This window comes from Tupaia chinensis, unplaced genomic scaffold (assembly GCF_000334495.1).
Source record: "Tupaia chinensis unplaced genomic scaffold, TupChi_1.0 Scaffold000529_1, whole genome shotgun sequence".
Classification (NCBI taxonomy): domain Eukaryota; kingdom Metazoa; phylum Chordata; class Mammalia; order Scandentia; family Tupaiidae; genus Tupaia; species Tupaia belangeri.
Window position 1 is genome coordinate 190,240 of NW_006160042.1, and position 25,489 is coordinate 215,728.

Consider the following 25,489-nt stretch of genomic DNA (forward strand, 5'->3'; position numbering starts at 1 on the left):
GGGCATATGAGCTCACCAGAAAGAGACAAAGGGAGAGCGAGAGAAAGAGAAAGAGAAAGTGAGAAAGTAAATTACCTGGTCTGGGGCTCAAACTATAGTCAAACATGTGGGAGTCCAGCATCTTAACCGCCATGCCACCTGTTGGCAATATAGTGTTTTTTAACTTTTCTTTAGAGAGATTTTTACTATAGAACATGTGCGGTCACCATAGAGACAGAGACAGAGACAGAAAGCAAAAAGTGGCCACACCACAATCTCTTCTCCATACTGCTCTCAGGATTTTGGGCACACAGGCACATGTGCCTGGCATAAGTTTTAAGCCACATGGTTTGGGACCCAAACTGTAGTTGACTACGTGGGAGTCCACTGATGTAACCATTACACCATCTGCTGGTCCTGAGATATAGTATTTTTTAATAATTAAAACTAAAGGGCCAGCAGGTGGCGTGGTGGTTAAGGGCTCTGGACTCCCACATGGCTGACTGGTTGGATTACTGGACCTGGCACCTTGCTTTCTCACTTTCTTTCTCTCTCTCTCTCCCCCCTTCACTCTGTCCCTAGCTGGTCAAATAAAAATAAATAAACAGTTAAATAAAAATAATTCTTTAAGGGGCCAGCAAGTGGTGTATGGTTAAGGGCGCCGGACTCCCACATGGCTGACTGGTACAAATCCTGAACCTGGTGGCTTGTTCACTTTCGCTCTCTCTCTCTCTCTCTCACTCTGTCTCTCTTTGATCAAATTAAAATAAATAAATAAAGTTAAATAAAATTAAAAAAAAATTCTTTAAAAAATTAAAACTAAATTTCAAAAAAAAAGAAAAAAAGAAAAGAAAGGGATGGGCCAGTTGGTGGCATGATGGTTAAGATGGCTGGATCTCACACGGCTGGATCTCACACGGCGGTTTGAGTTCCAGACCCGGAGGCTAGAAAAACACACTGGGGCTGAACAAGGGCCCAAAAAAATTGTGAGAAGAATTGTGACATGGTCACACCTATAGTGGTGCTTTCTCACTTTCCTTCTCTATGTCTCTGTCTCCCACAAGCATGCCCTATAACAAATTAAAAACCAAGAGATCTCACAAAGCATCCCACAGAGGAGAAGTCTAGGTTAAATATTATGTATCCCATGTTAGGAGAGTGGCTCCACCAGATACAAGCTACATGTCCTGTGTCAGTTAGCCAAAATAAGAAAATTGGTTTGGAAAAAAAAGGCTGCTAGAGTTCCCCCTTTAACTGTAAAACTCTGGGTCTTGTCTCTACAAGGCTTTAAAGATCAAACAAAATATTGTGTCAAAGTACTGAACAGGAAGAAAGAATACCTACCTTAGGACCAGTAGTTGGCGTAATGACTATGTCATTGGACTCCGATGTAGACGACTGTGGTTTGAGTCCTGGACCCGGTAGCTTAAACTCACATTGGGCGTGAGTGTGTGCGCGTGCCCAAGATCACAGGAAGAGAATGAAGGAGAAGGGACTGTGGTGTGGACATCCCCCCAGGGGGTTGTCTGTCTGTCTGTCTTTGTCTTTCTGGAAAGCGCATATGCCCCATAACAAAAACTTCTCCAAAAAAAAAAAAAAAAGAATAGCTACCTCAAGTCAGGCAGACCTGGGTTCAAGATTTTGCTCTATTTACTAAATCTGTGACCTCAGGCCAATTACTTAACCCTCTGAGTCTGATTTAATCAACCCTGAGTCACAGGATTATTGTGAGAATTGAATGAAGTAATCTAAACTTAAATCCTTTCTGGAACAAGATGACAGATGACCTTATAAATAAAATATCACTGACATCATTATATAAAGGAGTTCATTCATTATAGACTGTCAATATGACAGTTGTTTAAAAAGTCATGTTGAATTCTTAAGATACTATGTGGTTATTAATATATTCCTGTTAATCTATGACTTGAAGCCATATACACAGTTGGGGAGTCTCAAATCTCACAGTCTCTTTCAAACTCCTATTTGCCTCTAAACTACACCTTGGGCAAAAATAGGAAGGGAGTAGGGATGAGGGTAAAAGAGTTTTCAGCTGAGGTGACAGGATAATTAAAAGGACAAAGAAAGGGTTTGTTGTGCATTAGGAACTATGAGTCTTAAGGGTTCTTATGTCTGTCAGGCCAGGGATGAAAGAAAAGAGAAATGCAGTCAGTGCCTTGTCTCTGATGACCCCAAGGGAAAGCTGAAGGTGCTTCCCTCCCTGAAACCTTTGGCTTTATTTTATCACCTCCAGTAAAGCAAACAAACAACCACCACCACTTGGTTTCCTGTTGGCACTGCGGTTGAAGAGGGTGGGAAAGGACAGGTAAAGATGACCTAACTTGCAAAACGCCTGGCCGAGCCCTACTTTGCTATTCTTCCCAAGCCTGCCATTCCACCCTCTTTTACTCCCCTGTACCCCACAAATGTTTGTACCCTGTTTTCAGGACAGGAGTTGACAAGACCTTTTTTCCCCTTTCATCCAAGAACTCAGAAAGAAGAATCAAGGGGTAGGTTTCCATCAGAATACTGGTTATAAGGTGAAAGGTCGTAAACAACTCTGTCCAGGAGGACTGTATTTCAGAATAGGCCTTGGCTACAGGCCCAGGAGGCATCTGCTACTGCCAAAGCTAAACAGTATTTTGGCACTTACGGGAACTCGGGCATAACAAAGAGCAAACAAATGGTCTGTACTGAACTCTGCAAAATGGAAAGATAAGAAGCCCAAGAGAAAAACAGAATGAGAAAATTGTCATATGATTTTCTTTTTAAAAAAAACTTTCCCCCAGAGAGAAAGCACCCTCCTCCTCCTTACACCCACACACACACACACACACACACACACACACACGTAGGATGTTGCAATTCCTTCTCCCCCATTTCTCGATTCTGTCAGAATTTAGAGTACATATGCTAACGTGTTTTGCAGTTCCTGGGGCCAAGACTAGAACCCTATGGTTTGCCATATGGAATCTGGCTCCCTTAACCTCCAGGCCACAGGCCAGCTTGCAGGGATTTTTTTCTTTAAAAAAATATTTTATTGGGGCCAGCAGGTGGCGTGGTGGTTAAGGGCACTGGATTTCCACATGGTCTATCACGGTTTGAGTCCTGGACCTGGCAGCTTGCTTTCTCACTTTCTCTCTCTCTCTGTCCCTCTCTGGTCAAATTATTAATTAATTAATTAATTAATTAATTAATTAAAAAGTTAAATAATTCTTTTTTAAATAGATGGGTTTTAAAAATTATTTTATTTAACTTTATTTATTATTTATTTAAATTTGACTAGAGAGTGGGACCAGCAGTTAGTGTAATGGCTATGTCGCTGGACTCCCACGTAGTTGACCGCGGTTCGGGTCCCGGACCCGGTGGCTTAAACTCACTCTGGGCGCGTGTGTGTGTGTGTGCCCAAGATTCTGAGAAAAGAATGGAGGAGAAGGGATTGCAGCATGGCCATCCCCCCTGGGGGGTGATTCCTCGCTTTCTGTCTCTGTCTGTCTGGCAAGCGCACGCACCCTATAGCAAAAAAATAAATAATTTTGACTAGAGAGGGACAAAGTGAGAGAGAGAGAGAAAGCAAGAAAGCAAGCTGGCAGGTCCAGGACTGGAACCACAGTGGGCCATGTGGGAGTCCGGCGCCCTTAACCACCACACCCCCTGCTGGCCCCAGCCTATAGAAGTTTAAAAAGCTAAAAAATTCAGTACTTCACAGATATACTCAAATAAATATCACCATCTCTTGTCTCTAGGATATCTGAAATTATACCACCACCCTCATCCATTACTAGCCACCTCCCCTCCTATTTCCTTAAAATTCATGTACTCATCATACTATTTAAAAACAGTGATTCAGGGACCAGCAGTTGGCATAATGGCTATGTTACTGGGCTCCTATTTAGTCAACTGAGGGTCAAGTCCCGGACCCAGCTTAAATTCACACCAGGTATGTGTGAGATGGCTATCCCCTTGGGGGGTGATTTCTCACCTTCTGTCTCTTTCTGTCGAGTGCATGCACCCTATAGCAAAACAAAACAAAACAAAAATAGTGATTCATGTATTTCTTCTTTGTAAACTTTTTATTATTTAACTATTTATTTGTATTTAATTTGATCAGAGTGGGTAGGGGGAGAGAGAGAGAGGAGAGAAAGTGAGAAAGTAAGCCACCAGGTCCAGGACTCAAACCATCATTGACCATGCCATCGACCATGCCATCAACCATACACACACACACATATATATTTTTAAGAATTATTTAATTTTATTCATCATCATTATTATTTTTAATTTGACTAGGGAGACACAGAAAGGGAAAGTGAGAATGCAAGCTGCCAGGTCTGGAACTTGAACCACAGTCAGCCATGGGTACTCTAGCACCTTAACCATCACTCCACCTGTCAGACCCCCAACTAAGATGTTTTTAAAATGTTAAAATCATGGCTTCTGAGGGACCAGAAGTTAGCATAATGGCTATGTCGCTGGATTCCCATGTAGTTGACCGCGGACTGGACCCAGTGGTTTAAAACTCACGCCGGGTGAGTGTGCGTGCGTGCCTAAGATCCTGAGAAGAGAACGAAGAAGGGATTGTGGTGTGGCCATCCCCCCTGGGGGGTGATTTCTCGCTTTCTGTCTCTCTATCTCTCTGTCTGGCTGGCGAGTGCATGTACTCTATAGCAAAAACCTCTCTCAAAAAAAATATGGCTTCTGAGAAGATATTTACTTTGATGGGTATGAAAGTATACATGGGAGGGGCGGCGGCTGGCAGATGGTGTGGTGGTTAAAGGGGTTGGATTCCCACATGGCTGACAGGGGTTTGCGTAGACTTGGTGGCTTGCTTTCTCACTTTCCCTTTCTCTCTTTCTCTGTGTGTCTCTCTAGTCAAATTAAAAAATAATAACAAATGGAATTAAATAAATAAATATTTAAAAAAATACATGGAGGTCATCAGGTGGTGTGGTGGTTAAGTCGCTGGACACTCCCACATGGCCAACCATGGTTTGAGTCCCTGACCTGGTGGCTTGCTTTCTCACACCCCCCACCCCCGGGATCAAATTAAAAATGAGTGAATGAATACATAAAATAATAATTCTTAAAAGAAAGTATATATAAATGTAAAACATTAAAATGTTTACAAAGGGGACCGGCAGGTGGCATGGTGATTAGGGACCCCGGACTCCCCATTAGCTGATCATGGTTCAAGTCCTGGACATAGCAGCTGACCATGGTGTGTCCTGGACATGATGGCTTGCTTTCTCATTTTCTATCTCTGTTTCTCTCTCTGGTCAAGTTAAAATAGTAGTATTAATGGGACCAGCAGTTAGCATAATGGCTATGTTGCTGGCCTCCCACGTAGTCAACCGCGGTTTGAGTCCTGGACCCGGTGGCTTAAAACTCATGCCGGGCGCGTGTGCGTGCGTGCCCAAGATCCCAAGAGGAGAGAGGAGAATGGAGGGGAAGGAATTGTGGCGTGGCCATCCCCCTGGGGGGGTGAGTTCTCGCTTCTATCTCTCTCTCTCTGGCTGGCAAGCGCACGCACCCTATAGTAAAAACCTCTCCAAAAAAATAATATTATTAATAAAATTAAATAATTCTTTAAAAAAATACTTCAGTGTGACTCCCACCTCACCTATTCCCACTAATTCAATTGACATCATAGACCAACTGAAAACACCTCAAGCCTAATTGGTAACTTTCTAGAACAGGGTGCCGCCTTAAACCCACGCACATTTAAGGATCAACATGTTCCTGGGACTTGGTGGTGGCGTGTGTGTATATGCGTGCGTATGTGTGTGTGTGTGTGTGTGTGTGTGTGTGTGTGTTTTCCCATAGTCATGAAGCCTATTCTCTCCAGCTTACTTAATATTAAGACTGAATTTAACTTGTTAGCCTTAGGGTGTCAAGCCCAGTACATGAAAAAGGAAGAAGGATCCTGAACAGCAAAGAATAATCTTTTTTTGCTGAGAGGTAGAATTTTCCTTACCCTATTCAAAAGCTTCTCACTTCCCCCATCTGCATATAGAGGACATTATCTTCCTCTTTCCAGCAAAAGGAATGAAATAATCATCTCCTGATACCCCAACACAGATACTGGAGGGATCTAGAAACTAAGGAACTGGAAGACTCAATCCCTGCATCTGTGCCTACATGTTTTTCTTACATTTGGGAATCATTTCTCAGTAGTCAGCTCCTAAGGCTTCTGCGGAAAAACCTGCCAGCCAGCCGGAACCAGCACAGAGAAGCGCAGGGTCCCCTTAGCTTGAACGTGAGCTCTAGTGACCCTTCTTTCTAAAAAATTTCACTGATTCCTACACAGCTTAGGGAAAAAAATGTTTCAAAGGTAAGGAACTTGTTCCTTTCAACAGGAGCCTGGCCACGTCTCCACTGACACTTTGGTTATAAACAAGAGAACTCTCTCGGATGTGCATTTGATTCAGTGAGATGGGTGAGAGTAACTCCAGAAGAAAAGGGAGTTTAGCATCCTTTTTCTTCTTTCCTGGAGAAGCTGGGGGCGTTAGAGATAATCAGAGCCTACAGGACACGCCTGACTCAAGAGGTGATGAGGAAAACAGGGAACATAGACAAAGTGTTCCCCGACTTTGCAGGTAGAAACTGAAGCGATGAGGGGATAAGCAACAGGATGTGAACACGCCCTTACCATTTCCCTTCCAGAGAACAGAATACAGCGTACAGGGCGGTGAGGAACAGCCCAGCACACCGCCCCAGAGCCCCGCGGGCTACAGATGGGAGAGAAGACACATTTGTCCCATGGGTCTGCTTTCCAATGACTGATGACAGGTTTAAAATCTGTGTCAAGCTCTCCCTTCCTTTGGCTACAAGCACGTTTGTTGTTTTAAGCAGAGATGCGGGGCAAGAGAAAGACAAAAGGGATTTCTAAACCGTAACAGCAGCATTCCCTGCCCTCTGCCCCAATCCTAAAGTATTCTCAGAGCTACGGGGTTGTTTTTCACAGACCAGCGACTTGTGAGCCGGGAATAAACGGTGGCCTCTCAAAGAACCACACTGGCCAAGCCTGGGCAGGAAATTCCCTCATAAGCACATTTGCCTTTCACCTCAAAACACCGTTCCCAGGCCAGGGCATCCGCAGCCGCTCTGACTGCCGCTCTCCGGTGGTTGAGTTTTAGGGTCATGGGATCTTCCTTCCGCTCGGCCCAGGGGAAGACGCCGCGCAACCCCCTCCGCCCACTCGTGCCAATGCTGCCCCTCCTCCCCGCGGCGCCCGGGTGCACAACAACCATTTTCCCCGCCAGGAGCACACCGTGTCCACGCGCCTCCGCGACCCCACTGATTGGCTGGGCTCCTGGTAAACAAGGACCGGGCAGCCAATGAGAGAACTGTGCACGAGGGCAGCACGAGCCTCCGGGCCTGCGCTCGCGTGGCCCAGCCGGCTCTGCCTACTATATAAAGCAGTTTCCGGCTCCAGGTCGAAACCATCCCTTAATCTACTGGGACGGAGTAGTATTAGCTGAGATCCGGAGTTTCTCGCTAGCCTTTGGGGAAAGGAAAGCAAAGCTTTTTTTCTTTTTGAGATCCATTGATATCTACAGATTTTGGATACTTTTTCAGAAACTTGAAGATCCCTTTGTGGGCTTTTTAAAATATTATTTTATTATAATCTTTGAATGCCTAGCCTGCTTAAGGAGACACTCGTTCTTTAGGAAGTGTGAAATCTTCATTTACTGCAAAGGGGGGTTCTTGGAGTTTCGGATTTTTTCTCCCACCCTGTTTCTGATTCTTGAGCTAACTAAGCCCAATCATGGTGATGTTCAAGAAGATCAAGTCTTTTGAGGTGGTCTTTAATGACCCCGAAAGGGTGTACGGAAGTGGCGATAAGGTGGCCGGCCGGGTGATAGTGGAGGTGTGTGAAGTTACTCGAGTCAAAGCCGTCAGGGTCCTGGCTTGCGGAGTGGCCAAAGTGCTCTGGCTGCAGGGCTCCCAGCAGTGCAAGCAGACCTTGGAGTACCTGCGCTACGAAGACACGCTTCTCCTGGAAGACCAGCCAACAGGTAAAGGGCCAAATTTTCCATTGTTGGAGGGTGGAAGTTAGGTAGAGAAGAGAATTTAATAAGTGAACGCAGCGGATCCTAAATGCTTCAAGTTGCTCTTGGTTTGAGTGGTTGGAATTGTGTGTGAGTTCCTTTTCTTTTTAATGTGCAAACATCCCAAAAGGGCCATTGGTACGAATTAGGTGTGTTTTAAAGTGATCCCTGCTGGTCTTGCCTCAGGTATTTATAAAGATTTGTATATATGCAAGTTGCTTATTTGTTTCCTGTTTGAGATGTTAGTGAGGAAGCTGTTCTGGGTGAGCTTTTTGCAGGACTTTGCAACTTGCTGCCTAACAAAATGTACCAGATTTAAGACTATAAGGGATGAAAATGGGTACTATAATATTCCTGTTGCTCTCCATTCATCTCTAATAGATGGCGATTTAAAGGGTAACAAGAAACCTGATGATTTCTTCTCTCCCTTTAGGTGAGAATGAGATGGTGATCATGAGACCTGGAAACAAATACGAGTACAAGTTCGGCTTTGAGCTTCCTCAGGGGTAGGTATCAACTACTTGCATGTTGGTGTAAATTTTCTGTCTCTAAAAATTTACTCTTTTCATCACTTTCTGAGAGCATTTTAAAATTTTCCTTTTTTTGTTGACACAGGCCTTTGGGAACGTCTTTCAAGGGCAAATATGGATGTGTAGACTACTGGGTGAAGGCTTTTCTTGATCGGCCCAGCCAACCAACGCAAGAGACAAAGAAATACTTTGAAGTGATGGATCTAGTGGATGTCAATACACCTGATTTAATGGTGAGGTTCATTTTCATTTTAAGATTGTGTTCTTCTAGGTCAAAAGATGATATGTCAGGTGTCTTGGGCATTAGATTGAAGCATTTCAAAATGCTTTCTTTTTTCCTACATAGGCACCAGTGTCTGCTAAAAAGGAGAAGAAAGTTTCCTGCATGTTCATTCCTGATGGGCGGGTGTCTGTGTCTGCCCAGATTGACAGAAAAGGATTCTGTGAAGGTAAAAAGTTTGTGTTTGAAGTGGTGGGCAGATAGAACTGTGGGTTTGGGGACAAGGGCATAGGGAAGACCAAGACAAAGAAAATGTCATGATCTCTACTATGAGTTAATAAGTTTTTATCTTCTCATTGTTAGGTGATGAAATTTCCATCCATGCTGATTTTGAGAATACGTGTTCCCGCATTGTGGTCCCCAAAGCTGCCATCGTGGCCCGCCACACTTACCTTGCCAATGGCCAGACCAAGGTGTTAACTCAGAAGTTGTCATCAGTCAGAGGCAATCATATTATCTCAGGGACATGTGCATCGTGGCGTGGCAAGAGCCTTCGGGTGCAGAAGATCAGGCCATCCATCTTGGGCTGCAACATCCTTCGAGTTGAATATTCATTACTGGTGAGTGGATGGGAGTGATTCCAGGAGAGAAATTCTATTTCTGTCACCAAAAGAATGGTGAATTCTCCAGACTTTTAATCTAACAAACTTGCCTTTTTACCTTCAAGATCTACGTGAGTGTTCCTGGTTCCAAGAAAGTCATCCTTGACCTGCCCCTGGTAATCGGCAGCAGATCAGGACTGAGCAGCCGGACTTCTAGCATGGCCAGCCGAACCAGCTCAGAGATGAGTTGGGTAGATCTGAATCTCCCTGAAACCCCAGAAGGTGAGCCAAACCTAATATCTCTTCTTTGCCTGCTTGGATTTGTAAAATTGTGATGGTCAGGCGTTTTTTTGGCCAAACTAATTACTTCCCATATTTCTTCTTCTAGCTCCTCCTTGTTACATGGATATCATTCCTGAAGATCATCGCTTGGAGAGCCCCACCACTCCTCTGCTAGATGACATGGATGGCTCTCAAGACAGCCCTATCTTCATGTATGCTCCTGAGTTTAAGTTCATGCCACCACCTACTTACACTGAGGTGAGAATCGTAATTTTTACTGTTTGCATTGGTTGTAACCCAATGAAAAGTTTACTTGGAAGGACTTCTAAACTGGGTTGTTAACTTTTGAGTTCTTAGCCAAACTAAAGTTTTTCCCTCCCTCCCCTTTTTTCCAGGTGGATCCTTGCATCCTCAATAACAACGTACAGTGAACACGTGGAAGAGAAGTAGCTATACCTACTTTGGACCTCTTACTGGACACTCACTTTTTTAGAGACTCAACGTCTCTGCAGTGGGGTATTAGGTCCACCCCAGCCTCTGAGTCCCTAACATGGGAGGTGATCAGCCGGCAATCTTCTGGGCCTTAAAGGGTGTGGACTTACCCCTTGGTCAGCACCGATGTTGTGATATAGGGATTAGGGATGTTTGCTGAATGGGTTTTGAAACATACACTAGGAAAAAATCAAGCACATCCCATTTTCGCAGATCTCTTGAAAAATGAGGCATTTTCAGTTGTTTTGAGTCAGAGCTGAAATGGCTTTTTGGTATGGTCTTTCCCAAGGGTATTCATCATTTTAACATCCAATCTTGAACTTTTGTGCCAAGTGGAACAGAGCCAATTTAGCAGAGTTAGAAAAATTTAAAAGATTGTGGTCAAAACTCTGGAAAAAGGTTCTTAAAATCAGCGTTCCCTTTCGTACACTTATAGAAACAAAAACTCTCCCAGGTTAATTGGGTTTGGACTTTGAAGAGGAAGCTGCTCGAAGATTCTTTGATTAAATACAGTGTGCTTTAACATGGTTCAAAGCAGTAATAACTGTGCCTCACCAAAGGTTTTAAAAGCCATTTTTGGAACCTATTGCACTGTGTTCTCCTGTTGCAAATGTTTTCATGTGGGAGAATGTGTTTTTCTTTTCATGTGACTCCTTGGAATTGATTCTAAGGTGATTTTCTTAGCACTTTAGTTCCCGTCAATTTTTTGGTCCCTCCCAACCCCAAATGTAAGCTGAAACTGGTCTATGTTGCTAGCCCAATGACCAAAAAAAAAAAAAAAAAAAGTCTTAAGACTTTGTCACAGTGTGCAGAGTTATGTAACTCTGACACTCTAATATGAAAAGGTTGCTGTTGTCAGCCTCCGTCCACTGTGATTTCTCCAAATCCAAAGAGAATCTCTAGAACAAGATATCCCGGCACTGTGATCAGGGCTTACAGACACTGCCATGAGAAATTGGGGGGGCAGGTCTTCACAAAAGCCCATTCGATGCCCTTCTTGCCCTGTGTTGGGGTTATTGCAGCCACTAGCACTTGGTCAGTCACCTTCAGCTGTAGCACTTTGTTTGCTGTCCTGTGTCAGAGCACTGAGCTCCACCCTTTCCTGAGAGTTAACACAGCCAGAAAGTATGTGGGCTTAAGATGGTTTCTTTTTGTTGTTTTATAATTGTATCTTTTTGTATGATCAAAGCTATATTTTGTACTTAACCAGATATATTTTCAACCCAGATGGGGGTATTCTTTGTAAAAAATAAATAAATAAAAAGTTTTTTAATGGCAAAAAGTTGTTTCTCCTTGTCTGAGATGACATCAGAGGCCTTTTCAGAAGGAAGGTGAACCTAAAGTAGCTTTTCTCTACTTCCCAAAAAATTCACCTTACTGGAAACTCGGGTTCCTATTCACCCCAAGGAACGTAATCAGTGGAGTTTGGAGGCGCCTCATAGGCCTTTTGGATTCACTGAAGAACTAGTGGGATTTTCTGGTGATCTAAGCTAGTTCCACATCCATGGTTAAACATTACCAAATTCAATTTTAGCGTTTGTGAGGTCTTGAAATAAAGGGAAAGGAAGGAGCCAGCAGGTGGTGTGGTGGTTGAGGGCACTGGTCTTCCACATGGCGGACCCCGTTTTGAGTCCCAGACTTGGCGGCTTGCTTTCTTACTTTCCCTCTCACTCTGTCCCCTCTCTGGTCAAAATTAAAAATAAAAGTTAAAAATCATTATTTAAAAAAATGAGGTTTGAGAAGATTTGGAAGGAGAAGGTCAAGGTTCCTTTATAGTTCATACCAGTTTCTTCCCACTGTAAGCTTGGGTTATATGCTGACGAGAATAACTAATGAGGATGTAAGAGTTTAGGGTATAAAATTTGGGCCAGGTACAGCATGGTGATTAAGGTGACTGTCCCACAAGGCTGACTGCACAACTGGAGTTCCAGACCCCGTGTCTTGAAAAACAAGCCTGGGAACCAGCAGTTAGCGTAATGGCTATGTGGCTGGACTCCCATGTAATCGACTGCGGTTCGTGTCCCGGACCCGGTGGCTTAAAACTCAACGCCAGGCGTGTGTGCGTGCGTGCCCAAGATCCCGAGAGGAGAATGGAGGAGAAGGGATTGCGGCGTGACCATCCCCCCTGGGGGGTGATTTCTCGCTTTCTGTCTCTATGTCTCTGTCTGTCTAGCAAGCGCACGTGCCCTATAGGGAAAAACCTCTCCCCCAAAAAACAAGCCCAAGGCACATGTGTAGATGCCCAAAATCCTGAGAATGGAAAAGAGATAGTAACAAGTAACGTGGCCATCTCCCCTAGGGGGTGCTTTCTCACTTTTTCTCTCCAGTGAGTAAACTGTGCCCCATAGCAAAACAAAAATGTAAAAATACTAAATTCTTTGGAAACAGGTACCACTTTTATCTCTACAGTTGCAATTAGTGCAGTTTCTATCCAAGCATATAATCATAATTCAGTAAATGTTTGTTATATATTCAATGCCACCTTCATCCTTTAGGATATGGTTTAGCAGTTTCCTATTTCTTCTTTATAATAATAATAGGTTAATACTACGATTCCATCTCTAGTTGAAGTGATTTTTAAAAAGAGTGACAACTGAGAAACCCTGAGCTAGCAGAAGTCAATGAACTTTTTATCTCTTATTTAAATCTTTCCAATAGGTCTAGTCTTCACTTTTCTTTGTGCTTCCACATAGTAGCTCCAAATAGCACGTTCTCAGAAGTGGTGCATAAAATCTGTGAATTGAACCGAAGGCTTCATTGTTTGTCTTTCATTCTCCATAGCTCTTTTGTACCCTCCTGGCTCTCCTTGTTTTCAATACCAGTGGGTCAGTCTCTGGCTTTCCGTATTGACTTAGTGACTTTTACCTGAAACACCACCCCCACTTTCTCACCTGTTCAAGAATTTAATGGCTTCTCTACTTCAAGTCTGTGAGCAGAAAACTAGGTCAAAGTTGATGGAAAAGTTTTCTGCAGCTTGTTTTCCAGGGACTGGAGGGGTGGAGCAAGGACAAGAGCAGGCCAGAGGGCAGGACAAAGGGATGGAGAGACCTTATATTAGCACATGAGCCTGGTTGTTTGTGTACATGGTCTGGCTCCTGGTACCTGATAGAGGAAAGGGATGGCAGGGAGAGGATAGATGACTTATACCCAAGGTGATCCAGAAAGGATCAGAACACACACATTTTCTCCTTATATCCTAACACCCCTAATCCAGCACTTCCGATAGAACTTTCTGAGATGATTGGGCTGTCTGTGTCCGCACTGTCCTATACAGTAGCCGTTAGTCTCGTGTGGCTACTAAGCTCTGAAATGTGGCCACATGTCACTGGCGAACTGAATGTTCAATTCTGTGAATTCAGTTAAGTGAACTTTAAATAGTTTTGGATGACCAGTGGCTAACACTGAGCAGTGCTGCAAAATCTGAGGAAGGAAATACACAGCTAGAGCTGCTCTCCCAGAGGAAACCCATCCCTCCCTCAGAGTACAAAAAGCTCCACTGGACTTCCTTTAACCTTCAATACACAGTTTCTACCTCGCTGCAGGACAGTTTCTGTGTAGGAGCTTGCTTAAGTATACTTCTGGCCCAACAGGGTACTGGCCCAACTGTTTCCTCACTTGAGTGAGTGAATATTTTGGGTCTTCTTTTCCCATGCTTTTCTCATATACTGTTAATTTTTTTTTTTTTTTTAAGTTTTACTATAGGACCCAGAGAGAGATAGGGAGAGAAAAAGGGAAAGTAAGGGACTAGGAGTTCGCATAATGGCTGGACTCCCATGTAGTTGACCACAGTTCGAGTCCCGGACCCAGTGGCTTAAAACTCACGCTGGGCACGTGTGCGTGCATGCCCAAGATCCTGAGAGGAGAATGGAGGAGAAGGGATTGCAGCGTGGCCATCTCCCCTGGGGGGTGATTTCTCGCTTTCTGTCTTTCTGTCTCTCTCTGTCTTGCTGGCGAGTGCACGCGCCCTATAGCAAAAAACTCCCCCCCCAGGGGAAAGTAAGAAAGTAAGAAATCACCCCTCAGGGGAGGATGGCCATACCACAATCCTGTCTCCTCCATTCTCCTGTCAGGAGTCTGGAGAGGCACACATATGCGCCTGGCATGATTTTTAAGCCACCTGGTTCAAGACTTAAACCACACAATTAGCCATGTGGGTCCAGCTGCCTTAACTACCACACCACTGACTGATTGATGCTGTTTTTTCTTTTTTTTAATAAAGAATTATTTTATTCCTGACTGACTGATGCTGTTTTTTCTTTTTTTTAAATAAAGAATTATTTTATTATTTAACTTTATTAATTTAGTTAGTTGTTTTAATTTGACGAGAGAGAGAAAGAGAGAGAGAGAAAGTGAGAAAGCAAGCCACCAGGTCCATAACTTGAACTGATGACTCAAACTGCAGTCAGCCATGTGGGAGTCCAGAGACATTAAACACCATGCCACATGTCAGCTCCAATGCTGTTTAACTTTTCTTTTTAAATTATTTTATTTAACTTTATTTAATTTTTATTTTTTTAATCTGACCAGAAAAGAACAGAGCATGCACGTGAGATAGAGGGAAAGTGAGAAAGCAAGCTACCAGGTCCAGGACTCGAACCGCATTGGCCATGTGGGAATTTAGGCCCCTTAATCACCATGTCACCTGCCAACCCCAGTGCTATTTAATTTTTAAAGAGCTGTAACCTATATGTTCAGCCACTAGAGGAGATCTAGTTCTGAAAATCATTTATTCATTAAGTCTAAGGTGGTGTAGGAAGATCTGAGAGAAGTCAGGAAGAAAGTTATCTAAAGAGAGAAAAGAGCTAAAGAAAAACTCAACAAAAAGGCAGATAACTTTCTCAGTTAGGGTCTTTGACTACCTTGATTCTCTGAATAGACTGGAAACACAAGGATCTATCTTGGGTTGAGGCTTTGGGAGTAAAGCATGTGAAGAGAGGGTTTGACCAAGCACATGGTCAGCAAAAGATAATCACACAGGAGCTGAAGGACATGAGTGTAGTGAAGGAGTGACCTTTGTCCCTTTTTTATTTCATTTATTTTTTAATTTGTCAGAGGACACCTGCAATCACCAGAGAGACAGAGAGGGAGAAAGCACCCACAAAAGGGATATGGTCACACCACAATCCCTTCTCCTTCATTTCTCCATCCTGTTGGGATTTGGGGCATGTAGGTTCAAGAACCCAGTATGGGGATCAGCAGGTGATGTGGTGGTTAAGGGACTGGACACTCCCACATGGCCAATTACAGTTCAAGTCCTCAATCTGGTGGCTTGCTTTCTCACTTTCCCTCTCTCTCTTTCTCTCACTCTCTCTGGTCAAATTAAAATAAAAGAATGAATAAATAAAATAAAGACCTAGCTTTAAAAAAAAGAAAGAAAGAAAGAAAGAAAAGAACCCAGCGTGTTTCTCAAGGAGCTGAGGCCAGTATTTGAACAGCACAATCAACCATTTGGAATCTGACTCCCCTAACCACTAGGTCACAGGGTCAGTCTATCCTTTCCTCAATTCTTTCAATAGCCTACAGACCTTTCCTAGAGTTCTTTCCTTGGACCACCTTGAGGTGATGAAATGCTTAAGGTACAATGGCCACAATCCCTGGCCCCAAGCACACTGACCTCAATAGTTCTGACCTGGAGAGAGCAGAAAGTTTTGTCTCTTCTCTGTTTATTTTTTTAAAAGTATTTTATTTTTTGGGGCTAAGAGGTGTTGTGGAGGTTAAGGCACAGGATTCTACATAGCTAACTGCAGGGTTCAAGTCCCAGACCTGGTTAGAAAATCATACCAGGTGCATGTATGTGCATGACCTAAAGCCCAAGAGAAGACTGCAGAAGGAAGTGCAGCATGACCATCCCCCCCTGGAGGAGTGATTTCTTACTTTCCACCTGCCCCTGCCATCTGACAAGTCTCTATGCCCTATAGTTAAAATTTTATATATATATATATGTTTAGTTATTTCTTCCATGAATGAGAGAAAGAAGAGGAGAAACAGTACCCCCAATGAGCTTAATGCCACGATCTTCCTTCAGCCTTCAGATCATGGTCATGCATGTGCCAGACATACTCAGGAAGGTCTCCAGACTTGAACCATGAACCTTTCCATGTGAGATTTGTGCCTCACAGTCACATTGTACTGCCTCGCCACTGTCTGTCCTCTCCCCACTCTTTTCTGACCCCATATCCACCTTCATTTCCAAAGCTGAAATACTCCCTTTTGGAGATGGCTACAAATTAAGGGTTGCAGGTCCTGGCCCAATAAGGAGTTAGAACCTAGAAAAAGTTCAGGGATTAGCCTTTCTATACTATTTTGTGTGTGTGTGCTATAGGGCATTTGCATTTGCCAAAGACAGAGAAAGAGGGAGAAGAGAGGGAATCCCCACATAGGGAGTGGTTATGATGCAATCTCTTCATCTCTCCCTCCTTCTGGAAGCATGCACACACATGTGCCTAATGTGTTTCTCAAGCCACAGGGTCTAGGACTCGAAATATGCAATTCTTGGCCATATGAGATCTGGCTGCCTTACCCACCAAGCTATGGTGCTGGCCCACCTTTCTATACTATTATGGAGAAATAATAGTGTGGTAGTTAAGTGTGTGAACATTGGAGTCTACTTTTACCACTTAACCAGTTGTGTGATGTTGGGCAACTTGATTAACCTCTCTGTGCCACAGCTTACTTGTAAAATGGAGAAGAATATCTACTCAGAAAATTGCCATGAGGATTAAAAAAAGAAAAAGTATTGTGAAGTGTTAGAACAATGGCAAGTCAGTGCTTGTTATCTAAAATAAACAAAATATATCCTTCACCACCACCTAGGATAATTCACTTCCAGGATATCCCAAAGATTGCTCTTCCTCTCTGACCTATCACAATTAAGGCCATTCTACCTTTGCTCCTCTTGATTCCCTTCCTGGGTTGAGGGAAAAAAACAGAGCTCATCGTATAGGAACCTACTCAGTCTGGAGTTCAAGTGGGAGTCAGGGGACCAGTAGATGGTGTAATGGTTATGTCTCTGGATTCCCACATAGTGGACCAAGGTTTGAGTGACCCAGAGATTTAAAACTTATGCCAGGAGGGTGTGTGTGTGCCCAAAAATCCCAAGAGGAAAATGGAGGAGAAAGGATTGCACCCTGGCCATCCTTCCTGAAGAGAGATTTCTTTTTTTTTTTCTGTCTCTCTGGTGAGTGCACGTGCCCTATAGCAAAATCTCGCTCTCAAAAACAAAACAAAACAAAACAGAACAAAATGTACTCTACTACTGGAACTTCTCCCATTCCCAGACCAGAATGGGCCCTCTGCATATCCCCAGTACCTCATGGCATACATTTGGGAGCACTAGGGTTTTTTTTCTTCCAGTGCGTCTCAGAACTGTAGATTAACCCTATTACCTTCTGAAAATTAATTGTGCTTTCTCAATTTTTCAGTACACAACTCTGGGGCAAAGCTTCCCACCATCTGAGTGATAATGAAGGAATGGAGAGTGCTGGGATCAGTAGTGTGACACTGCACAGGACTGTCAGACACTTCATTCCAGGATAACGCGTCTCATTTGATAGTTTTCCTCCAAGAGGACAAGACTGAGGATTACAAAGGTTGGTGGAGAGAGCCCACTTAGCCTATTTAGGCTATCCTTGTAGTGTCCTGTCCTCTCCCTTGGCTCAATTCTTTTCTCCTCTCTGAAGGGTCTATTATGTAAGGAGAAAAGAATGAACGGACTCTGGGGGCTGGAAATTTTCTGATTACCAATTGATTGGTCATCTCTAGGCAACGGAGTGATGGAGAACATGGAAACAGGATTGCAAAATCCACGTGCCTCAAGTCATCGAACACCAAGGAAGGTCCATTTTCAGTCCTCATTGGGTGATGGACCTGTTGACCACCTCTCCCAGTCCACCAGATGGTCAGTAAACAGGTTCTTTGAAATGTCTGGTTGGGTGCCCAGCTTGGATATTTTTAACCTCCTGGACAGATGGACAGGGCCAGGGTTTCAGTTGTTGGGAAGGGGAGAGGGTGCCGAGGTGCATGAGTGCTGTGTTTCCTTTATATGGTTCTGTGGTTAACGACCCCTCTCTCTTTACCTCACCTGTCTAATTCCGACTTCCTCCTTCATCTGGATAGATTAACTCAGGATTAGTCCCGTTTTCCATTTCTCTCTACCCCTTGTCTTTCCTGCTTGCTTCACCTTCCAACTCTGAGGAAATTTTGGTTTCTGTTCCAGACTCCAAGATGTTTACCTCTGTCCTCTGTATCCCTGGGGGTAAAAGAGAGAGGTTAGGTAAGAACAGATGACTCCTTTACTGTCCCTGGAGGAAGGTATAACCCTGCCAGGGGTACTGTGAGGATTCCCTACAGTTTGACCTTGCCAAACTGTCCTGCAGGAGAGCTCCAAACTCTCCTGCTGCCTCATAACCCCACAGCCCTCGGCTCTTGGGAATAACATTTGAGACCCTGGAAGCCCAGATTTCTGCTTTATGTACCCTTAGGAAGCAGAAGAAATGTTTATGGAGGTCAGAAAGGTTAGAAATGGTGACAAAGAAATAATAACAATAATAATTAATTTAATTAATGATTCTTTATAAAAAAATAAAAGGAGGGACCAGCAGGTGGCATGGTGGTTGGGATGCTGGACTCTCACATGGCTGACTGTGGTTCAAGTCCCAGACCTGGAGACTTGCTTTCTTACTTTCCCTCTCATTCTGTCTCTGTCCCTCTGCAATGAACACAAGATTTTTTTTTTTTTGAAGAGATTTTTGCTATAGGGAGCATATGCTTGCCGGAGAGACAGAGAGACAGAAAGCAAGAAATCACCCCCCAAGGGAATAACCACACCACAGTCCCTTCTTCTTCATTCTCCTCTTGGGATTTTAGGCACGTGCACACACATGACCAGCATGATTTTTTTTTTCTTTTTTCTTTTTAGATAATTATTTATTTATTTAATTCCATTTGTTGTTGTTGTTATTTTTTGAATAATTACTTATTTAATTTTATTTATTCATTCATTTATTTTAATTTGACCAGAGAGAGAGAGAGAGAGAGAGAGAGGGAGAAAGTGAGAAAGCAAGTCACCGGGTCTGGGACTTGAACAGTGGTTGGCCATGTGGGAGTGTCCAGTGCCTTAACCACAATGCCACCTGCTGGTCCCTGTTATTATTATTTTTTAATTTGACCAGAGAGAGAGAAAAGGAAAGTGAGAAAGCAAGGTATGGGACTCGAACCATAGTTAGCCATGTGAGAATCCAGTGCCCTTAACTATGGCACCTGTTGCCCTACCCCCGCTCCCTGCGTGAGTTTTTTTTTTTTTTTTTAAAGAATTATTATTTTTTAAATTTTATTTATTCATTTACTCATCTCATTTTAACCAGAGAGAGAGACACAGAGGAAGAGAGAAAGTGAGAAAGCAAGTCACCAGATCCAGGACTTGAACCATGGTCGGCCATGTGGGAATGTCCAGTACCGTAACCACCACACCACCTGCTGGTTCCCCCCCCCTGCATGAGTTTTAAGCCACCTGGTTGGAACCTGAACCGCAGTCAACTGTGACAGTCCAGCAATGTAACCATTGTGCCATATGCTGGTGCCTGGCGAGTACAAATTTAAAAAATAATAATAATAAATGAAATGAAATAAATGATTCTTAAAAAAAAAAAAAAAAAAAAAAGGAAAGAAAAAGAAATGGTGACAAAGTCTGACAAGGCAAGATTGGCTTTCTCTGAATTTAGAAAAATAGGTCACCTGGGAGGTGGAGGGGCTGGGAGAGAAGTAGATCACTGGGAAGCCCAGAAGATTCTTTTGACTAAGAGGGAAATCTAGAGGTTAGGAATGAAGATGAAGAAGGAGAAATGAAAATTCCCAATTTGAGACTTCTTCCTTCTTTGGCCTTCTCTTTAAATTATATACCCTTCTGTAGCCGAAGACTACTTTCCTCTCTCCCTTCGTTCTTTCCTGTCTCTCAGCACTTCTGATTTTGCTCACACTGTTTTATAGGGGGAAGAGAGGGTCCCTGACATAGATCCTCCAAGGCTGATGGGAAGCCAGAGGGGAGATGGAATTGGAGAAGGGAGATCATACTGTGATTCATGTTTATTTTGCTGTGTCTTGATTTTCAACTGAGGTTGATGAACTGAAGTATGGCTGGAGGAACCTCTAAGCCAGAGGCAGCAAACCAGGCTCCTACTGAAGTAGGAACCTCTAAGCCAGAGGCAGCAAACCAGGGGCCCATAGGCCAAACCAGCCTGCAGACATTTAGAAACCTATAGTTTCTTCCTAAAAATTTGAATTGGTGGGGGTCAGCAGGTAGTGTGGTGGTTAAGGTGCTGGATTCCTACATGGTTGACCACAATTCAAATCCAGGACCTGGTGGCTTGAAAATCATGCTGGGCACATGGGCCCAAAATTCCAAGAGAAGAATGGAAAAGAGATTGCAGAGGTTATCTCCCCTGGCATGTGACTTCTCAAATTCCCTCTCTCTGTTTCTCTGTCTGGTGAACACACATGCCCTATGACCAAAAACCTTTAAAAAATTTTTTTAAAGTTGGTGGTAAATACTTAAAAATTGGACTGGCTAGGGACCGGTAGGTGGTGTGGTAGTTGAGGCACTGGACTCCCACATAGCTTACTGTGGTTCAAGTCCCAGACCTTGTGGCTTGCTTTCTTATTTTTCCTTTCTCTTTCTCTCCCTGTCTCTCTCTGGTCAAATTAAAATAGTAACAACAACATAAATAAATACTTTTTTTTTCAACTTACACATACTTTATTTACTTGATTGAGACCTTTCTTATTGTACTTAAAATGTTTTTTGTGGTTGGCCTCAGTTTTATTCACACTGACTTCAGGGAGTTGGTGTTGCTTTGCTTTCTTTCAGGATCAAGGTGGGTGCTTTCATGTACTGCATTCTTTTTTTGAGGAGGGAGGTTTTTTTGCAATAGGGTGCATGTGCTCGCCAGAGAGAGAGAGAGACAGAGAGACAGCGAGAAATCACTCCCCAGGGGGGATGGTCACACCACAATCCCTTCTCCTCCATTCTCCTCTTGGGATCTTGGGCACGCACGCACATGGGCCCGGCATGAGTTTTAAGCCACCGGGTCCAGGATGCAATCCGTGGTCCACTACATGGGAGTCCAGCGACATAGCCATTATGCTAACTGCTGGTCCCAGCATTCTTAATTCCTTCTTTGGCAATTTTTTCCTGAATTTTTTTGCTTTGTATAATTATACCTACTGTGGAACCAGCATCCCAAAGTCACTAAGATAAATTCTCCTACTTCAACATCACATGATCTTCTAATTCTACCTTCCCCTTTATAGCTCACCAGAGCCCAACGTGGTGGCCAGGGGGATTAGTCAGCACCTGCAACCCCACCCCATCTTCACTGAGATTACTGCAGAGAAATAAACAATTCTTTTTTTTATTTTTACTTTATTTTGAATTTGACCAGAGAAAGACAAAGAGAGAGAAGGAAAGTGAGAAAGCAAGCTGCCAGGTCCAGGACTCAAACCATGGTCAGCCATGTGGGATTCTAGCCGCCTTAACCACTACGCCACCTGCTGGCTCCGGAATAAACAATTCTTAAAAGTAAACAAACAAAAAACGTGGAATGATTCTGTGGCCTAGTGATTAAGGCAGCTAGAGTCCACATGATCAATTGCATGGTTCTAGTCCCAGACTCCCTGTGTGAGAAACACACAGGGCACATTTGTGTGTGTTCCCAAAATCCTGAAAGAAGAAAGATAGAGGAGAATGGATTGCAGCATAACCATTCTCTATGATGGTGGTGCTTGCTCTTCTCCCTCTGTCTCTTTCTCTCTCTGATGAGTATACATGGAGAATTGAAAGAGAAGGGATTGTGATGTGGCCATCTCCCTGGGGGTGATTTTTCACTTTATCTCACTCTCTATCTCTCACTGTCTCTCTCTGGCAAACACATCTTTCCTGTGGCAATAATTTAAAAAAAAGAAAAGAAAAGAAAAGAAAATCACGCTGGGTGAGTGTACATGCCTGACAGAAATTCTGAGAGGAGAATGGAGAAGGGATTGTGGCATGGCCATGCTCCCTAGAGGGTGATTTCTCACTTCCTTTCTCTCTCACTCTCCTCCTTTCTCTCTCTTTGGCAAGCACGCATGCCCTATAGGGAAAAATAAATATTTATCTTCCCCTGTAAAATCTTATTTCTTTTTCTTCTTTTTAAACTCATTCATTTATTCTTTGAGAGAGAGAGAAACAGAGTGAGAGAAAGACATAGATAGAAACAGGCACCCCCAAATGGTCTTCACACCACAGTGATCAGCCCCTAATCACAGCCAGCCAGGATCACTGAGCACATGCACACATGTGTCCAGTGTTCTCAGGGAGGCTCCGCGGTGCTAACTCAGTCCCTTTCCCATGTGGGTTCAGTGCATTCCCACTGCACCACCACCTGCCCCCCGCCATTCCCATTGCACCGCCACCTCCCCACTAAATCTTAAAAGCAAAATTGACATTCTGGAAGATATGCTGTGCATATTCTGTGACTCCAAAGTCCGTACAATTTTACCCCACGAATAAGCCAATTTAGGCAGCACAGTATGAGGTCACGAGTCAAAGAGAGACATGGAGGGAGAGACATGGAAGGAAAGACATGGAGAGTAAGTTAAGAAGAGGGAAAGAATCTGAAAAACATTAAGAAAGTGTGAGTAATAAGCTCTCTTTCTGGTCCTTAGCCAGCCCGCTTCCCTGGCCCAGGGCAGCCCCCTGAGAAGCTCAGAGTCCTCCCTGATGTCTCTGAACAGGTGTTGGACTGGCAGCTTGGATGGAAAGCAAGCCCCAAAACAGGAGCCAGGCCAAGTGAGGGAGAGGTGAGAGACCAAGAGCAGCCAAGTATGGTCAGACAGGAAAGATGGTCTAGGCGCCAGCAAAGAGGCTTGGGGAAAGGAAATGGAGGACTTAGAAAACGGCTCGTCAGCATTTGCCCTTTCCCCCACTGAGCCATCTTTGTTTCACTTCCTCTTTTTTATCCTGCCAGAAAGAAATGAAGAAAATGCTAACTTCCATCCTTTTTTTTTTTTTTTTTTTTTGAGAGGTTTTTGCTATAGGGCGCGTGCACTTGCCAGACAGACAGAGAGAGACAGAAAGACAGAAAGCGAGAAATCACCCCCCAGGGGGGATGGCCACGCCGCAATCCCTTCTCCTCCATTCTCCTCTTGGGATCTTGGGCATGCACGCACACACGCCCGGCGTGAGTTTTAAACCACGGGGTTCAGGACGCGAACCATGGTCGACTACATGGGAGTCCAGCAACATAGCTATTGCGTTAACTGCTGGTCCTGCTAACTTCCATCCTTAAAGAGGAGTTTCTTCCCCTAAATGTTTGTAGCAGAGCATAAGAAGGATGAACACTAGCATCTTTTGCTTTGTCCAAATGGAACTTTACCTATTCTCAAGATAGGAAAGACCCTCATTCAGTGTCCCCAACTTATGTGGGTTTCTTTCCCCTACCCCTTTGGTAAGACAAAGATAGGCCTAACTAATTACCTCCTTCTTTTTTATTTTTGGAGAGCTTTTTCGCTATAGGGCGCATGCACTCACCAGACAGAGAGAGAGAGACATAGAGACAGAAAGCAAGAAATCATCCCCCAGGGGGGGTGGTCACGCCGCAATCCATTCTCCTCCATTCTCCTCTCAGGATCTTGGGCATGCACGCACACGCGCCCGGCGTGAGTTTTAAGCCACCGGGTCCGGGACGCGAACCGTGGTCGACTACATGGGAGTCCACCGACATAGCCATTATGTTAACTGCTGGTTCCCAAACTAATTGCCTCCTTCTAATACTATCAGTTCTGTCCTGAGGGCAACAAAGAATGTTAGAGATAGAATTTGGGTATTTTTTTCTCCTTTCTCTACTGTACATCATGATCAATAAAATTGCAGGAGAGGGATCATTCAGGGAGGAACAAGGGTCTAAGCTCTGGGGAATAGAGGCCACAACTGGAGATCCAGGGAGAATGGGAGCATTGAGAATGGTGGATAGTCTTAGATTCAGACTCAGGTGTCATAGGGATGTGGCCCTTCCCTGCACTGGTCAGGACCAGGTCAGAGGAATCACTGGATTCCTTCTCCAACATCTCGGTTCTCAGGGTGATAAACCTTAGCCTCTCAGGTCTTGCAGTTAGGGCTGCATGGTTCTCTTTTCACTGTCTCCATCTCTTTTCACTGCCTCCTAGGAGGGTAGTGGGACAGTCTCCCTCCTCTCTAAGAGACAAAGAGGCAGATGAAGGCCTGTTGGAGATAAGGCAGAGGCTCTTCTGAGGTGATTCCAAGGAAACCAAAACTCCTTATTTCCAGCTCTGTGATCCCAAATGACTTTGGGGAAAAGGTAGGCCTCAGTATGGGAAAGGTCAGTGGGGAAGAGATCACTTCTGGTCTGGCCAGATTAGCTAACTGAGCTAATTCTGTCTGACACATTTCTCTTCTCTGTCCTCTGGCCAGACATGTGAGGGGAGACAGAGAACACATGCCCATTTACTCTTTTCTTAGTCAGAAAGCGATTGGGGGACTGATAGATTTGAGCCCTGGCTTACAGATTATGACCTTGAACTCACTGAAGTGGTTATCTCCTTTTTGCCAGTTGATGGAATTTGCTGATCTTCCTGCTACTCAAGCTGAAGTAGGTTCTTGGAAATGACTGGCTAGTTGCCTGAGGTATCTTTAGCCTGCTTGGGCTGAAAATAAGGTGGGAAAATCCAGCGGATGGAATGAGTTCAGCAAAGGTTACACATGTCCTGCCTTTGTTCTCAGAACCATTTGGACTTTTGCAGGGATCAATGTCAGCCCTGCTGTGTGAGAGCAAGACATAGTCCTAGTGGACATTCATCCAGTCCAAACGCCTGTTTCACACATGAAGACACTGAGGCAGGAAGACTTGAAATGACTTTCCTAAGGGCACAGCTATAGAGTGATGAACCTAGGAAAATACAATAATCTTTCTTTGCTCAGGTGAGATGGCAGCTTGTCCTCTTGGTTTAATTCTTAACCATCCTATGTCTACAAAATACCTTTCCTTTCTTACAAAGTTGAAACCCCAATACAAATGCACTGAGAAGAACTTCTTACCAAAACAAGGGCCCACTCTATCTCAATACAAATGCACTGAGAAGAAAAACTTCTTACCAAAACAAGGGCCCACTCTATCCATCTGACTTCTGACCTTCCAGTTTTCTTTTCTTTTAGGGATTTTTGCTATAGGGTGTGTGTACTTGCAAGAGAGACAGAAAGCAAAAAATCATCCCCTCCCCCAGGAGGGATAGCCACACAGCAATCTCTTCTCCATTCTTTTTTTTTTTTTTTTTGTGTGATTTTTA

At 43.9% G+C, this 25,489-nt stretch overlaps 1 protein-coding gene and 1 long non-coding RNA gene across 2 annotated transcripts in view; one reads left to right on the forward strand and one right to left on the reverse strand.

Moving 5' to 3' along the window:
• The window catches only part of LOC106735794 (uncharacterized), a 48,219-nt gene extending 40,982 nt beyond the window's left edge, over positions 1 to 7,237 (reverse strand). Inside the window, exon 1 of the long non-coding RNA XR_003550817.1 lies at positions 7,044 to 7,237. This is a non-coding gene — a long non-coding RNA (uncharacterized LOC106735794). The remainder of the gene's footprint in view (positions 1 to 7,043) is intronic.
• A 177-nt stretch (positions 7,238 to 7,414) lies between these two features.
• TXNIP (thioredoxin interacting protein) lies at positions 7,415 to 11,438 on the forward strand. The gene is made up of 8 exons (XM_006157123.2): positions 7,415 to 7,997; positions 8,464 to 8,536; positions 8,646 to 8,793; positions 8,907 to 9,009; positions 9,144 to 9,400; positions 9,508 to 9,664; positions 9,771 to 9,922; positions 10,060 to 11,438. Exons 1-8 carry the CDS (start codon positions 7,748 to 7,750, stop codon positions 10,093 to 10,095), a joined length of 1,176 nt encoding a protein of 391 aa, XP_006157185.1. The 5' UTR covers positions 7,415 to 7,747; the 3' UTR covers positions 10,096 to 11,438.
• The last annotated feature ends 14,051 nt before the right edge of the window (positions 11,439 to 25,489 follow it).

Excerpts from the sequence above, each read along its gene's own strand:
- TXNIP (XM_006157123.2), top strand. The coding sequence starts at position 7,748 with ATGGTGATGTTCAAGAAGATCAAGTCTTTTGAGGTGGTCTTTAATGAC. Across the intron at positions 8,537-8,645 it reads GGCTTTGAGCTTCCTCAGGG|GCCTTTGGGAACGTCTTTCA; the intron begins GTAGGTATCAAC and ends TTGTTGACACAG. Across the intron at positions 9,665-9,770 it reads TCTCCCTGAAACCCCAGAAG|CTCCTCCTTGTTACATGGAT; the intron begins GTGAGCCAAACC and ends TTCTTCTTCTAG.